This window comes from Podarcis filfolensis (assembly GCF_964270895.1).
Source record: "Podarcis filfolensis genome assembly, chromosome: 13".
Lineage (NCBI taxonomy): Eukaryota > Metazoa > Chordata > Lepidosauria > Squamata > Lacertidae > Podarcis > Podarcis filfolensis.
In genome coordinates this window covers 23,663,597-23,678,006 of record NC_139615.1, presented here as the reverse complement: position 1 = coordinate 23,678,006, position 14,410 = coordinate 23,663,597, and the positions used below count along the sequence as shown (strand labels likewise).

At 42.5% G+C, this 14,410-nt stretch overlaps 2 protein-coding genes across 2 annotated transcripts; one reads left to right on the top strand and one right to left on the bottom strand.

Moving 5' to 3' along the window:
• Positions 1-5,116: 5,116 nt before the first annotated feature.
• Positions 5,117-6,046, top strand: LOC310747424 (olfactory receptor 14A16-like; the record flags this gene model as incomplete). The annotated part of the gene is made up of 1 exon (XM_083581795.1): positions 5,117-6,046. One exon carries the CDS (start codon positions 5,117-5,119, stop codon positions 6,044-6,046), a length of 930 nt encoding a protein of 309 aa, XP_083437921.1.
• Positions 6,047-10,910: 4,864 nt separating this feature from the next.
• Positions 10,911-11,843, bottom strand: LOC310747423 (olfactory receptor 14A16-like; the record flags this gene model as incomplete). The annotated part of the gene is made up of 1 exon (XM_083581794.1): positions 10,911-11,843. One exon carries the CDS (start codon positions 11,841-11,843, stop codon positions 10,911-10,913), a length of 933 nt encoding a protein of 310 aa, XP_083437920.1.
• Positions 11,844-14,410: the final 2,567 nt, after the last annotated feature.

Sequence of the window (14,410 nt, the reverse complement as noted above, 5' to 3'; positions counted from 1 at the left end):
AGTAGTTCCTTAAGGTTGGGTTGTTGTCACCAAAGGCTATAATAAAGTCTCTTAAATAATGCAGATTAATATGTTTCCACTTCAATGGATGGCATATGACTACCCTCTGGAAATGATCTGAATACTGCATGTTGTAGGAAATAGAATTAATCAGTGTAAGAGCCAGCATCTCATTTTTGGTTTTCAGATTATAGTACTGTTTACCTTGCCAAATGAAAGTATCCCATTAGCAGTTCCTCTATAGGCAAATCACATGCTCTGATTTAAGTGGGACAATCATTTCAAGAGAAGAAATGTAGGGATTTGATGACTAGTTAGTTAGTTAGTTTGTTAAAGAAGACATACATGTCCAGTCATTCAAGGTAAAATGATATTAATAACTTACTATTTTTCTTCATGTCAACTTTCCCCCCCCAAATTATGATGTGTCTTCCTCTCTGTTGTCTTTAGATGATTATCTATCCATACGGGCGCAGCTGAAATTTTATTTGTATTCTCTCACCCCGCTCCATTGCCTCCCACCCTCCAAGGCAGTGAAAAGTCTGTTTTCATTGGCAGTACAAAATTGCCACTATATTGTTATGTTTGTTGTGTTCCCTGGCACATGCTCCCAAGAGTTCAACACAACTGGGCAAAGAACTCCCCCAAGAAAGATAGATTTTCCGCTATTTCTGAAAATATAATTAATAGATAATGAATGTATGTGAGAGTACATGAACATTTATTTATTTATTTATCAATTCATTACATTTATTTGGACTATACATTTAAAACAGTATCAGACCACTAAGCAATCATTACATATCTACAATTTCCACATTTCCCTGGAAATAGGGCTTGTTTAACCACTTTTAGAGTTCAAACTTTGTGAAGGGAATATGGGTCTCCTAACAACTCTCAGCAGCCCTAACAAACTACAGCTCCCAGAATTCTTTGACTGTTTAAAGTGGTATAATAACACAATGTAAATTTTAGCCCTTTAATCCACATATATTCCCACTGTTCCAGCTGAGATTTTCCATGAGGTCCAGAGGCTTGTCACTGTCAGGAGCTCGTCCTACACTTGAGTATGACCCTGGCAGAGACACATGCCTGACTGACATGTTCTCTCCCTCCTGGTCTTTCATTCAGGAGCTTCAGAAGCTTTCTTCTGCCTGAACATCACAGTGACCGATGCCAATAGTCATCGGCACACTTAGGGATCCTCAGAGTGTTTGCAGTTTGCGTAACAGACCTCAGCAACTCAGCATTTTGGCTAGTCTACTTTATTTACATATAAACACACACAGAGCACTGCAACATGGCTCCCTCTCTCTAGCATCAGACAGCAAAGAGAAAAAGAACAAAGGACAATAGTCCCACTTCATGGAACACAGTAACACAAACATCCTGTCTCCATCACTTCCCACTCTGTGGAGTCAAAACATACACCATCATGTGATAGACAAAAATCCCATGACTGAAATCACGGAGCAGTCACATCAGATATGAGGGATGGGGCTCTGGAGCATGTGGAGGCCAACTGTGAATGGTCTGCTTAATACTTCATAGAGACTTGAATGCCACAACTGTGGCAGTTCCATTTGAGGTGTCAACTTCATAGAGACTTGAATGCCACAACTGTGGCAGTTCCATTTGAGGTGTCTAATATCTTATGTGTCCGAGGTAGAGACGGGAAGTGTAACCTGGCTGTCCTACTAGATCTCTCAACAGCTTTTGATATTATTGAACATGGTGTTCTACTGAACCAGCTCTGTGGGAGGCTATCATGGGCACTGTCACAGTGGCAACATTTCTACTTGCAAGGTAATGTCCAGAGTTGTTATGGTGTCTTGCAGGGCGCTTTTTTTCTTTCAGTGTTTTATGAAGCTAGAAATTCCATTAACTTGCATTGCAAAACCAAAATGGCCACAACATTTTTGTTTTTCCACAAGCTGCCATTATCGCCCATTACTGAAACCTTTGGTCCTTTCTGTAACAGTAGTAGCCCCAAATCTTACAACGAATAGTTGCAAAGGCAAATGCTCGAGACCAGTAAAGCAATGATATGAATAGTTTATAATCAGATTTCCTACGCATGCCATCTTAATCCATAGCTCAATGGTCGGCCACATGCTTTTTATTCAGCAGGTCTCAGGTTCCTCAGCATCTAGAAGTTGACCAGAAAAGATCCCCATCTTAAACCCTGTATATTGTCTATGAGTCATTGTATGCAATATTGATTGTTTTGAATGCTATGCCATTGTCAGAAACTCCTATAGATAAAGTTTCTCTTAATTACGTTAGGAAAACATAGATTGTAAAATTAATTTTTCAACACACCTGCAGTCATGGCTTGAAGTGGCTTGCTGAGGCCAAGTCCTCAGGGAAATTAAGATCATATTAATAAACCACCTCCTGATGGTTGTGTTAAACTCTTACTGCCAGTAAAGATATGATTTTCCTGCCTCAACAAGAGCAGGGGAACACTTATAATGCATCTTAGCACACTGGGAAACACTTAGTTCTGGGAGCAGAAAGTGCATGAGAAGCCAATAGAAATCTATGGAATAAATGTAAGTCATTTATCTACTTAATACTTTAGAAAATGGCAGATATATACTGCACTTTTTTCAAATTCAATATATAAAAATTGTCATTCTCCGCATTGGGATACATTTTAGGTATTGCAGAAATACAGAGGGCTTGTACAGCAGAAACAGCTTAGATTTAGATTAGATTTATTAAATTTATACATTGTTTCTCAATAATAATATGATCTTTTGATGCTATTTACAGGTTACTACTGGGCTGGTAGAGCAGCTAGCTTTTTAACATTCTGTCATTACAACCTTAATAATTCTGTTAATCATAAATCAAGACAATTAGTGAATATACAATGTAATTGAATTTCAGGATATTCTGGTGAAGAATGGCTGTGTAATAGATGTTTTTTATCCAAGTGTAAACATCCTGCTTTTGGTGCCATGTTTGTGCTCAATCAAAACACACTGTACACTTCAACAATACTGCAGGGTTTGTTACACAAATGATGAGTGTTCATAAACTTTTGAGATCTCAAAGTTTTTGCTTTAATGAAGCATTTAATGAAAGGTACATGTTATCCAGTACATGTGTCAAAGTTATTCAGGGATGTCTTCAATCAAAAGAAGTAGGGAATTATGCTGGGATGATCAAAGGAAAAAGTAGGTGCACATAGGCTAAATTGTAAGGGAGCATAATATGCAAGACTGTAATACAGAGCTGAGGAACCTGTGAAACTCCGGGTGTTTCTAGATTACGATGCTCATAATTCTTGACCATGCTGGTTGGCAATGATGGGAGTCCATCCAACAAGATCTGGAGGGTCACAAATTCCTCATCCCTGCTGTAGAACATGCTTACTGCTTACACAGTGCATAGGCTATGTAGGAAACTTAGTTTGCAGGTTTCTGCTTTGTAGCGCATTGTAAATTTGTATGTGGCTTACCTCTATACTTAAACTGAAGTTTGTGTTTTAAACCTATAATCTGCTCTCATTTACATTGCTTATTTTTACTTCACCATTCAGCCAATATGGCAGTGCAGCTAAGAACTGGTAAAGCCTGTATGGTTTGAATGGCCCAGCAACAGTCCTGTGAACAAAGTCTTGCCTCGCTGTTCTTACTATTTTGTTCTGTTACAATCAGTGTAGGAAATGCCTGTTTGTGAGGGGGAGAATACGTGTGTGTGTGTGTGTGTGTGTGTGTGTGAAGTGTATCCATAGAGTTGTTGAGCTTTTTAATTAATAACTGTTGTGATGAAAAACCAGAAAAGTAAAGCTTTGGGTTGACAATTTAAATCCAGACGCTCTCATGGCAATCTTGTGATACTAAGGGTAGTAGGCCGGTGGGGTTTAAATTTAGTCAAAGCCAATAACTAAATGTCCTACACCAAATCTATAATTCAACAGAGAGGAGATTAGCCTCTAAGCTCAATGGAGCATTTGGAACACAGGATGGAACAGGAAAAAATTGCCTTAAGAACTTAGACTGAACAGCTTGTGTAGATCCAAGGAGAGCGCCTGGGCAAATCTGAGCCCCATATAATAACTGTGCTAGGGGTTTAGCTTTAAACACTTCAAGTGCTGATGGTATGTGATTGCCAACTTTTGTACAGAAAATGTGTGTCAGAATTTTGGTGCTTTGAGACTTTTTTTCCCTTTGCATATTTCTGATGTGCTCCCCATGACCCTGTTGACTGAAAAATAAGGCCAAGGTATTTAAAAACTTTAACTTGTTTGATCAACTGATTATCCATATACCATCTATGGGCCCTATAGTTTCTTGAAAACACCATGGCATTCCTTTTCTTGTAATTCACAGCCCACTGTTCTCTTTGGCAGTATCCTGTGAATGCCCTCATCAATCTTTTTAGGCCCACTTTTGTTTGAGATAGAAAGACTGCATCATCTGCATATAATAATATAGAGATGGTTTTTGTGGCCAATATAGGGGCATGATACTCTGGGGACGTTAAACTCTGGACAATATTTATATATAAATTAAACAGTGTGGGAGCTAGGATACAACCATGCTTAACTTCCTTTGTGGCTGCTACAGATATTATGGGCTGTCCATTTGTAGAGCAACACACTTTCAGCACAGTGTTGTTTAAGGAAACTCCCAAAATTGCTGAGTTTTTTTTAAGGAAGTTGCCTAACACAAAACACCTTTGAAATACCAGTAATGGGACATATGTCAGTCTGTCTCATCAAATTTGAATGAAATGAGTGTTATGTGGGGCTGTTTTTACCCCAAATGAGGTTTGGGGACTGTTAAGGTGCCCATATTCAAATGCTGAAAGAAGTTTAACCTATAATAACAGCTCAAGGTTCTGAGTGTTTAGAAGATCAAAGTAAACCCATATTAAATGATCAGCAGAACACTGATGTTAAGGAAGCAGTGGTGAGTCACTATCTCTTGTAATAACACATCATTAAAGTTTTCATGTATTGAAAGACTTGTGGCTTATTTCCCTTATCTTTTTTTGACTCTCTTCTGAATTAAGTAAATCTTGCTTAGTAAGTTATGCTAACAGTTATCTTTCTATTTTGTTCCAGAGGTTGCAAGGATTTTAGTGATTTGTTTTAAAAAACATGGATAATTCTTCCATTTCTGGATTTCTCCTTCTTGAATTCTCAGCTGTCCGGGAGCAGCAGATTCTACACTTCTCTCTGTTCCTGATATTGTACCTAGCAATTGTCTCAGGGAATCTCCTCATCATCTCTGCAGTAGTCTTTGACCACCACCTGCACACCCCTATGTACTTCTTCCTAATGAATTTGGCCATCCAGGATCTTGGCTCAGTTTCTGCCATCATACCCAAATCAATGGCTAATTCTTTCCAGAATACTAGATACATTTCTTTTTCTGGATGTGTGGCTCAAGTGTTCTGTTTTGTTTCCTTTGTGGGATCCGATTTCTTTCTCCTCACAGTCATGGCATATGATCGCTATGTTGCCATTTGCAAACCACTACAATATGAAATGGTGATGAATAAGGCAGCCTGCACACAAATGGTTGCTGGTGTTTGGATCACTGGTCTTTTCTATGGCACATTGCACACTGGAGGGACCTTTGCAGTACAGTTTTGCTCCAATATTGTCAATCAATTCTACTGCGAAATCCCAGAGTTACTAAAGGTTTCCTGCTCTGACTCATATCTAGCTGAAGTTGTCATTCTTGTGATCAGTGCAGTTATAGAGTTAGGCTGTTTTTTCTTCATCGTTGCAACATATGTACTAATCTTCACTGCAGTGCTGAGAATCCCCTCCATCCAGGGAAGGCAAAAAGCCTTCTCCACCTGTCTTCCACACCTCACTGTATTTTCTGTATTTATATTCACTGGGTGGTTTGCCTACCTAAGACCACCTTCTGATACACCATCTGGTCTGGATTTGGCATTAACTGTGATATATACCTTTGTTCCACCCATGTTGAACCCAGTGATCTATAGCATGAGAAACAAAGATATCCAGGTTGCCCTAGCAAAGCTGTCAGCTTCACTGTCCTCTTTTTGCATGTAACTGTGAATTTTGTGTTTGCTTAAATACCTTCATTTGTGTGGAAGGCAGTTTAAAAATAATTCAGCTGGAGATATTGATGAAATAGATGCAAAACCTGGCTCTTTTGTTTGGGGAACTGGTGACTCTTTTTGCTTTTTAAATCTTATTCCAAAATTATATGCACATAAATCATAAAACAGGATATGACCAACAAAAATGGGTTATGGCAGGATTGCTAAACCTATTTTTTATGCTACGAAATAAGAATTCATTGTCATTAGCAAGTAAAATGAATTCTTCAACAAAGCAACTTGGAAAACACAGAATAATAGTAGTGCCTGCTTATCGACTCCATATTGAAATATATGTTGTACGTATTTTCCGTCCATGTGTTGCTTCATTTGTATATTTATTAAAATGACACCACACAATGTAAAAACTATCTTTCGCCCCTCTTCCCTCACCACCTTCACTTTTGGCAAATCAGATCCTCCTATTTGAGGGTCTGCGTTGCGCACAGGCTCAGGGCACCCCGCCCATAACCATGGGAGAGGAGGGGAATGATCCCAAGCCTGCAGTGGCCCCGCAATCAAGCCACCGGCCTGTTGGCCAATGAGAAAGTGGTGGCATGATCGTGGGGGCCTTTAAAAGGCAGTGGCGCATTGTCAGGACCATCATCTGGCTTCATACCGCCGAACACCTGCCCACCCGCCCTAGTTTTAAGTGTCTGCTTTGGTCGCCTGTTTTGGTACAGGGGCTGAGTAGGAATGTTTCTATTTGGTGGATTGGCACTGGCCATTTGGTTTTCACCTACCTCTTAACAATCGTCACAACTTTATAAGGTTTGGTGGTTAGGCATTGGTTTAGTGAGATGTGGGGGAGGGGAGGTGCAGCCATCACCTGCCCCTCCAGGTACAATTAGAGGAATCTGTGGGTCTGGATCTTGTCCAAAGTCAGCTTGAGGTGCTAGGGCCATGCCAGGACCCAATGGGAATCCCGGGGTGAGCTTCAGTTGGTTGCCATTGACAGAGTTCCCTTGGTTGGTGGTTTACCCTTTCAGACTTCCTGCAAGCCGGGCAGGAGTCAGTTATAGTTATTGCCAATACCACTCACATTTCTGTAATCAATAAAGATGTGACCTAAATTTGGCCCATTAACCTTTAAACTAAAATTCTGTGTCATTGTGTTTTTATTATTCCTGGGTTGTGTGCCTGGGTCTTGACGCACAACAGATTTTCCATTATGTCTGTTTGTCTCACTATATTATAGCAGTGATCAATATTCATTAATTGCAAGGTTTTCCAAGTTCTATTACTGCTCTAGCTGCTGTTAATAAATGCCTCTGCTATATCAATCTCTACAGCCACAGTAGGCAATGTAACTCTACAACAGTTTCACTATGCCACCAAGGGAACACTCTTCCAAGACAGAGGGATGTCAACAACATCTGCAAATGAGATTAATCAAGCATGGTAGACACAGCCTTCTTAGTGGTGACCCCATGGTTTTTGAATTCTGTTCCAAGATGAATTATGACCCTCTTTCCTCAGGGCATTATCACAACAGACTGATATCAGATCCTGATATCCCTATTTTGCCATTCTTTAATGAAGAAATTGTAGCTTTTTTTCATATATATATATGGTGTGCTTTCAAACTGCTAGGTTGGCAGGTGCTGGGACAGAGCAATGGGAGCTCACCCCGTCACATGGATTCAAACCACCAACCTTCCGATCAGCAAGCCCAAGAGGCTCAGTGGTTTAGACCACATTGCTACCCGCATCCCTACTACCATAGCACTATGTTGACAGGGGCTCTGTGCCTTAACACAGGGAGGGCCCTCCAGGTGTTGGATTCCCAACTCCCATAAATCCTAATCAACATGGCCAATTGTTGGCGATGCTGGGAGTTGTAGTTCAGCAACATCAGGAGGGCTATGCCCAGTCATGCAGATATTAAAAGGCGCAAAGAAAAAGCTGGCCATCTTTGAAGCCCAATTTAAATGTGTGTGTGTGTGTGCATGTGTTTGATTATGACTTACCTCCAAAGGTTTAGAAATGTAGCAGGTATCAGATTTAAATGAAATGCATGCAGTACGAGCACATCAGCGAAGCATGCATCCCAGCACTCAGTAAGCCACTGTAATCAGATTGCAAAGCTTTTCATAGGTAAAAATCACTCACATCTGTTCCAGTTTGGACACCACATTAGCAGTAGTTTCAGATGTACTTTCCAATTTGTATGAAGATGTGGACAGGATCCTTAAAGTATTTAGGGCAATCACCTGCACACTCAGTCCTCACCCATGAGAGGACAGCTAGCCAAGCGCATGAGAAAAGCGTGTGCCAATTGGCTATGGTACCTTCAGGGGGTGAATAGTTCTACTAGAAAACTGCTGAAGAAGATTGTTGTTGAAAGGCCCCTGTATGAACTCACCATACTGGATAATTTCTGGCTACTCAACAATTTATCTTGGGGTGTCTCCCTGCCAAAGGTTTGTGGAGGATCAAGATAAATTTCAATCTGATTTCTGGCCTGACTTTGGTACTGAAATGGATTTGGTGGTTCCCAAAATTTTTTTTTGCCCTTGAACCATTTGAATATTGCTTGACAGGCTACTTAATGTTTTTCTGCCTGTTGTAGCAATTATAATGTGCTGTGCTAGGTGCTGTATAATAATAATAATAATAATAATAATAATAATAATAATAATAATTTATTATTTGTACCCCGCCCATCTGGCTGGGTTTCCCCAGCCACTCTGGGCGGCTTCCATAGAAAACCAAAAATACACTAAAATATCACAGATTAAAACTTCCCTGAACAGGGCTGCCTTAAGATGTCTTCTGAATGTCAGGTAGTTATTTATCGCTTTGACATCCGATGGGAGGGCGTTCCACAGGGCAGGCGCCACTACCGAGAAGGCCCTCTGCCTGGTTCCCTGTAGCTTTGCTTCTCGCAATGAGGGAACCGCCAGAAGGCCCTCGGCGCTGGACCTCAGCATCCGGGCAGAACGATGGGGGTGGAGACGCTCCTTCAGGTATACTGGGCCGAGGCCGTTTAGGGCTTTAAAGGTCAACACCAGCACTTTGAATTGTGCTCGGAAACGTACTGGGAGCCAATGTAGGTCTTTCAAGACCGGTGTTATGTGGTCTCGGCGGCCGCCCCCAGTCACCAGTCTAGCTGCCGCATTCTGGATTAGTTGTAGTTTCCGAGTCACCTTCAAAGGTAGCCCCACGTAGAGCGCATTGCAGTAGTCCAAGCGGGAGATAACCAGAGCATGCACCACTCTGGCGAGACAGTCCGCGGGCAGGTAGGGTCTCAGCCTGCGTACCAGGTGGAGTTGGTAGACAGCTGCCCTGGACACAGAATTGACCTGCGCCTCCATGGACAGCTGTGAGTCCAAAATGACTCCCAGGCTGCGCACCTGGTCCTTCAGGGGCACAGTTACCCTATTCAGGACCAGGGAGTCCTCCACACCAGCCCGCCCCCTGTCCCCCAAAAACAGTACTTCTGTCTTGTCAGGATTCAACCTCAATCCATTAGCCGCCATCCATCCTCCAACTGCCTCCAGGCACTCACACAGGACCTTCACCGCCTTCACTGGTTCTGATTTGAAAGAGAGGTAGAGCTGGGTATCATCTGCATATTGATGGACACCCAGTATGATTTTTTAATTTTAATTTTACCAACACTGCATAGACCACCTGAATGAAGCTCACAGGCCACAGTTTGGTTACTGCTCTAGACAATTTACACTAGGAACTAGACCCAGGGAGTCCTGTCTCTGGTGGTCTGCTGAGCCTGTCAACAGCTTTCAGTACTACCCATCACAATATGGTTTTCATGGACCTGCCTGGGAAAGACTCTACTTGTTTGCAGCAGTTTCAGTCCTTCATGGAAACACACAGTTCTGAAAGATGGTACTGAGAAAGATTGCTCATCTTGTCTCCCACGCTGTTCAACATCTAGATGAAACTTAGCAAGATCTGAAGATTATGAGTTCAGTAGAGGTGTAGGAAGGTGTGTGTGGTGGGAGCAGGCTGTCCCAGATGTCACCACCGAGGGGGGTGACATTCGGTGCACCGCCTGCCCGTGACTCCCAAGCCTACCCTGAGCCATCAAGGGAAGCGGGGAGCTGCGCCGCTTTGCCGGCAGTCTTCCCCCTTTGTTTTGACAGCTCGGGAGAAGGCTTGGGAGTTGCGGGCATGTGGCGTGCCATTGCCCCACACTCCTGGGCTGCTGGAGGAGGCAGGCCGACAGGCAGGGAGAGGATGGGAAGGAGGCAGGTGAGCAAACAAGCGGAGCAGGGAGGGAAGGAGAGAAGCAAAAGCTCCCTCAACTCAGGACCCAAACCCTGGAACACACAGGAGGAGAGGTGGCATGTGAGAACAAAGTTGGGGGGGAGTTTTAAGTGCTTATGCTCACAATGTTAAGTAAATAAACCAGAAAATGACACTTGGAACTGTATCTTATTTTTCCTTCTTTTAATAATATCAATGTGGGGGAGTGACAAAAAAATTCTGCAGCGGGTACCACCTGACCTTGCTACACCTCTGCTGCCTCCACCCCCACTGAGTTTTGGAAATACAACTTCAGGGAATTTACATCATGGAGGCTTAGGGGAGTGATGTTGGAGGGTGGAAGTAGAATACTCATCCCTGCTGTGCCCTTCTTTATTTACTTAGCATAAGTACATAATGTGTGAAGATGGGTATTTATGTCATACAAGAGGAAGATGGACTAACTAAACTTCCTAAATTCCCCATATAAAAGAGTCTTGATAGCCAAGTTCCACCTCCATATCAGCAATATCAATGGTTGAGATATTTTTAAACTGTTTTCCATGTAAATAAGGGTAACTAAATGAACACAAAATCAACAGCTACACAAAAAAAGAGCACACTGAAGCTAACAGCTTTGCTAAGGCAACCTTTATATCTTTGTTTCTCATGCTATAGATCACTGGGTTCAACAAGGGTGGAACAAAGCTATATATCACAGTTAATATATAATTCAGAATAGATGGTTTATCAGAAGGAGGTCTCAGGTAGGCAAACCACCCCGTGAACATAAACACAGAAAATACAGTGAGGTGTGGAAGGCAGGTGGAGAAGGCCTTTTTCCTTCCCTGAGCTGAGGGGATTCTTAGCACTGCAGTGAAGATTAGCACATACGTTACAATTATGAAGACAAAGCCACCTAACTCAGTAACTAAAGTAATTGCAAGAATGGCAACTTCAGTTAGGTATGAATTAGAGCATGAAATTTTTACTAACTGTGGGATATCACAGTAGAATTGATTGACAACATTTGAGCAAAAAGAGGCTGAAAATGTGCCTCCAGTGTGCAAGAGACCAAAGCAGAGACCAATGAACCAAACACCAGCAACCATTTGTGCGCAGACTTGCCTGTTCATCACTATAACATATTGTAACGGATTGCATATGGCTACATACCGATCACATGCCATTACTGTTAGGAGAAAGACATCAGATATTTCAAAGAAGACAAAAGAGAAAAATTGAACCACACATCCAGAATAAGAAATGTGTCTGGTATTGTTGAGAGAATTGGCCATTGATTTGGGAATAATGGCAGAAACAGAGCCCAGATCCTGGATGGCCAAGATCATTAGGAAGAAGTACATTGGAGTATGTAAGTGATGGTCAAAAACTACTGCAGAGATGATAAGAAGATTCCCTGATGCAATTGCTAGGTATAATATCAGGAACAAAAGGAATTGTAGAATCTGCAGTTCCCGGATTTCTGAGAATTCAAGGAGCAGAAATTCAGAAATGGAGGATTGATTATCCATTAAAAATAAACAAATTACTATAATGCTTGCCACCCCTGGAAGAAAGCAGAAATATAACACAGTTAAAACAAATGCCTACTTTATTTTGTAGATATTTGTGGGAGGGGAGAAAGACAGAAAGACAAGGGGAATAAATTATATGTCTTAGAAGTGAACCTTTTGATGGCTATAGGATAAACCCTAACGCTCTTGGCCATCCTTGCTGCTTTTGGGCTTAGGGGATGATGAGGTTAAAATATTACTTAGAGGGCAGAGGACTCCCCATATCATTTCCATATTTAGAATACACAATGCTTAGAAACTGCACTAAGGCATCAGAATCGAAATAACATTCTATTTCAGCCTAACTTTCTACTTCTTTTTATGGACAACAACACTGAAAAACGTCAACACATGTGCTGGATAAGGTGCACTTAGTTAATTGCTTGATTAGAACAGGAACTTTGAACTCCCAAAACTTTAGGGCACCCAGCAGATTTGTAATGAAGAAAAATCTTACATTATTGTTGATTATATTTTGAGTGAGTACAATAATGGAACCGAGTACAGGAATCTTGTTGCTGCTTACTAGGAGGTAGTGGTGAGGTCAACATATATGAACCATATATATTACAAACCATATATTTTAAACTACTTTTCCACAACTATTCTTAGAATAGTCTGAAGTTTCATTAGTTTACATTCCTCACCAGATAGAATATCTACAAACTACCATGGTTTATGATGAATAGAAATATTAGACCAATTTTTTAAAAAAGCTAGCTGCTTTAACTGTTCAGCAGTAAATCACTTTCAGGATGATGATGATGATGATGATGATTTTAGTGGGAGGTATACATTTAGTAAACCCAAACCTGCATCTAACCTGCTTCTATATAACCCCTCAGCACTGCTGTGCTACCTAAGCTGTATCCAAATAGTCAGAAAAGCAATTTATATTTTGGCAAGTTTAAGAAAGTGTGAAATGTATCTATCTTTTTCTACAGTATTAAGTAGATCAGTTACGTAGATAAATGACTTACATTTCCCCTCATAGATTTATTGTATCTCCTCTTGCACTTTCTGCTCCCAGCACTGTTACTCAGTGATCCATAACATCTTACAAATGTTATCCTGCTCCTTTTGAAGCATAGAAAGCCCATCTATACTGGCAGAAGAAGTCTATTAAAAGCATAATTTCCCTGGAGCCTTGTTCTCTGCAGTCTGCTGTACCACAGGATTACAGGTGTCCAGGTGAAGGATTACCGGTAAATCTCTTATCTGTGTTTTGCTAATAAAATTAGCAGAGGGTGTGGAAGAGTTTGTGAGAGTGACAGGCCATTCACAACCAAAACCCACTCTGTCTGCTGTTAGAGCATGGGTAGGCAAACTAAGGCCCGGGGGCCAGATCCGGCCCAATCGCCTTCTAAATCTGGCCTGAGGATGGTCCGGGAATCAGTGTGTTTTTACATGAGTAGAATATGTCCTTTTATTTAAAATGCATCTCTGGGTTATTTGTGGGGCCTGTCTGGGGCTTTTGCATGAGTAGAATGTGTGCTTTTATTTAAAATGCATCTCTGGGTTATTCGTGGGGCATTCCCCCCCCCCAAAAAAAAACATAGTCCGTCCCCCCCACAAGGACTGAGGGACAGTGGACCAGCCCCCTGCTGAAAAAGTTTGCTGACCCCTGTGTTAGAGTCTCCAGTATTAGAAATGAAAGAAGCTGAATCAGACCATTGATCCATCTATCTCTGCATTGCCTACAGTGGCTCACATTGGGGAATCTGATTGCAAACTATTAATATAACCACGCAACTGGACCTTAGCCAGAGGCACCAACTGATGTTAGGTATCTCTGTGTTGTCACTGTGCAATGCTTGGAGTCACAATGTGCTGGACCCCGGGGGGGGGGGGTTACCGAGAGGCGTGGTCAGAGTCCGGTCCTGGGTCGAGAGTCTGGAGACTGTCCACCAAGGGCGAAGCGGGGTCCAAAGCAGGAAGCCGGGCGTGGTCAGGAACTCCAGAAGAACAGGTCTGGGTGCTGGCAGAAACAGGTTTCCAACGACGTTGCTCCCGCAACCTGGGACCGGGCTGACTGGCCTTTATCTTCTCTGAGGCCAGGGGCGGTTCCGGCCCACAGGTGACCTGCCTCTCCTGGCCTTAAGGCGAGCACTCCTCCTGAGAGAACCCAGTTCCCTCCGCCTCTCTGCCCTGAGCCTCTGCAGCTCAGGAGAGGCTGGAGGGTTACTGGACCCAGGGGGAGGCTCACCTTCCCCTGATAGGGCTGGGGGGAGAGGCGCACCTGTAGGCAATGGGTCCTCAATCACCTCTGGAGCAAGAGTGGATTCATCTGGTGTCTGCTCCTGAGGATCCGGCACAGGTGCAGGCGCTTCAGATTCAAGGCCCTGCCCTGGCTCAGCCGGCCCTGGAGGCGGGGACTCCTGTGCAGGATGGGATTCCTCTGGTTCAGCCTCTGAATCAGACTCCCAGGCCATCACACACAAGACTCTGTTTTGCATTCCAGACATTCCAGACTGTTGGAAGTCTCATGGAAGACGGGAGGCGGATGTGATGTTACTGGTTTCCTG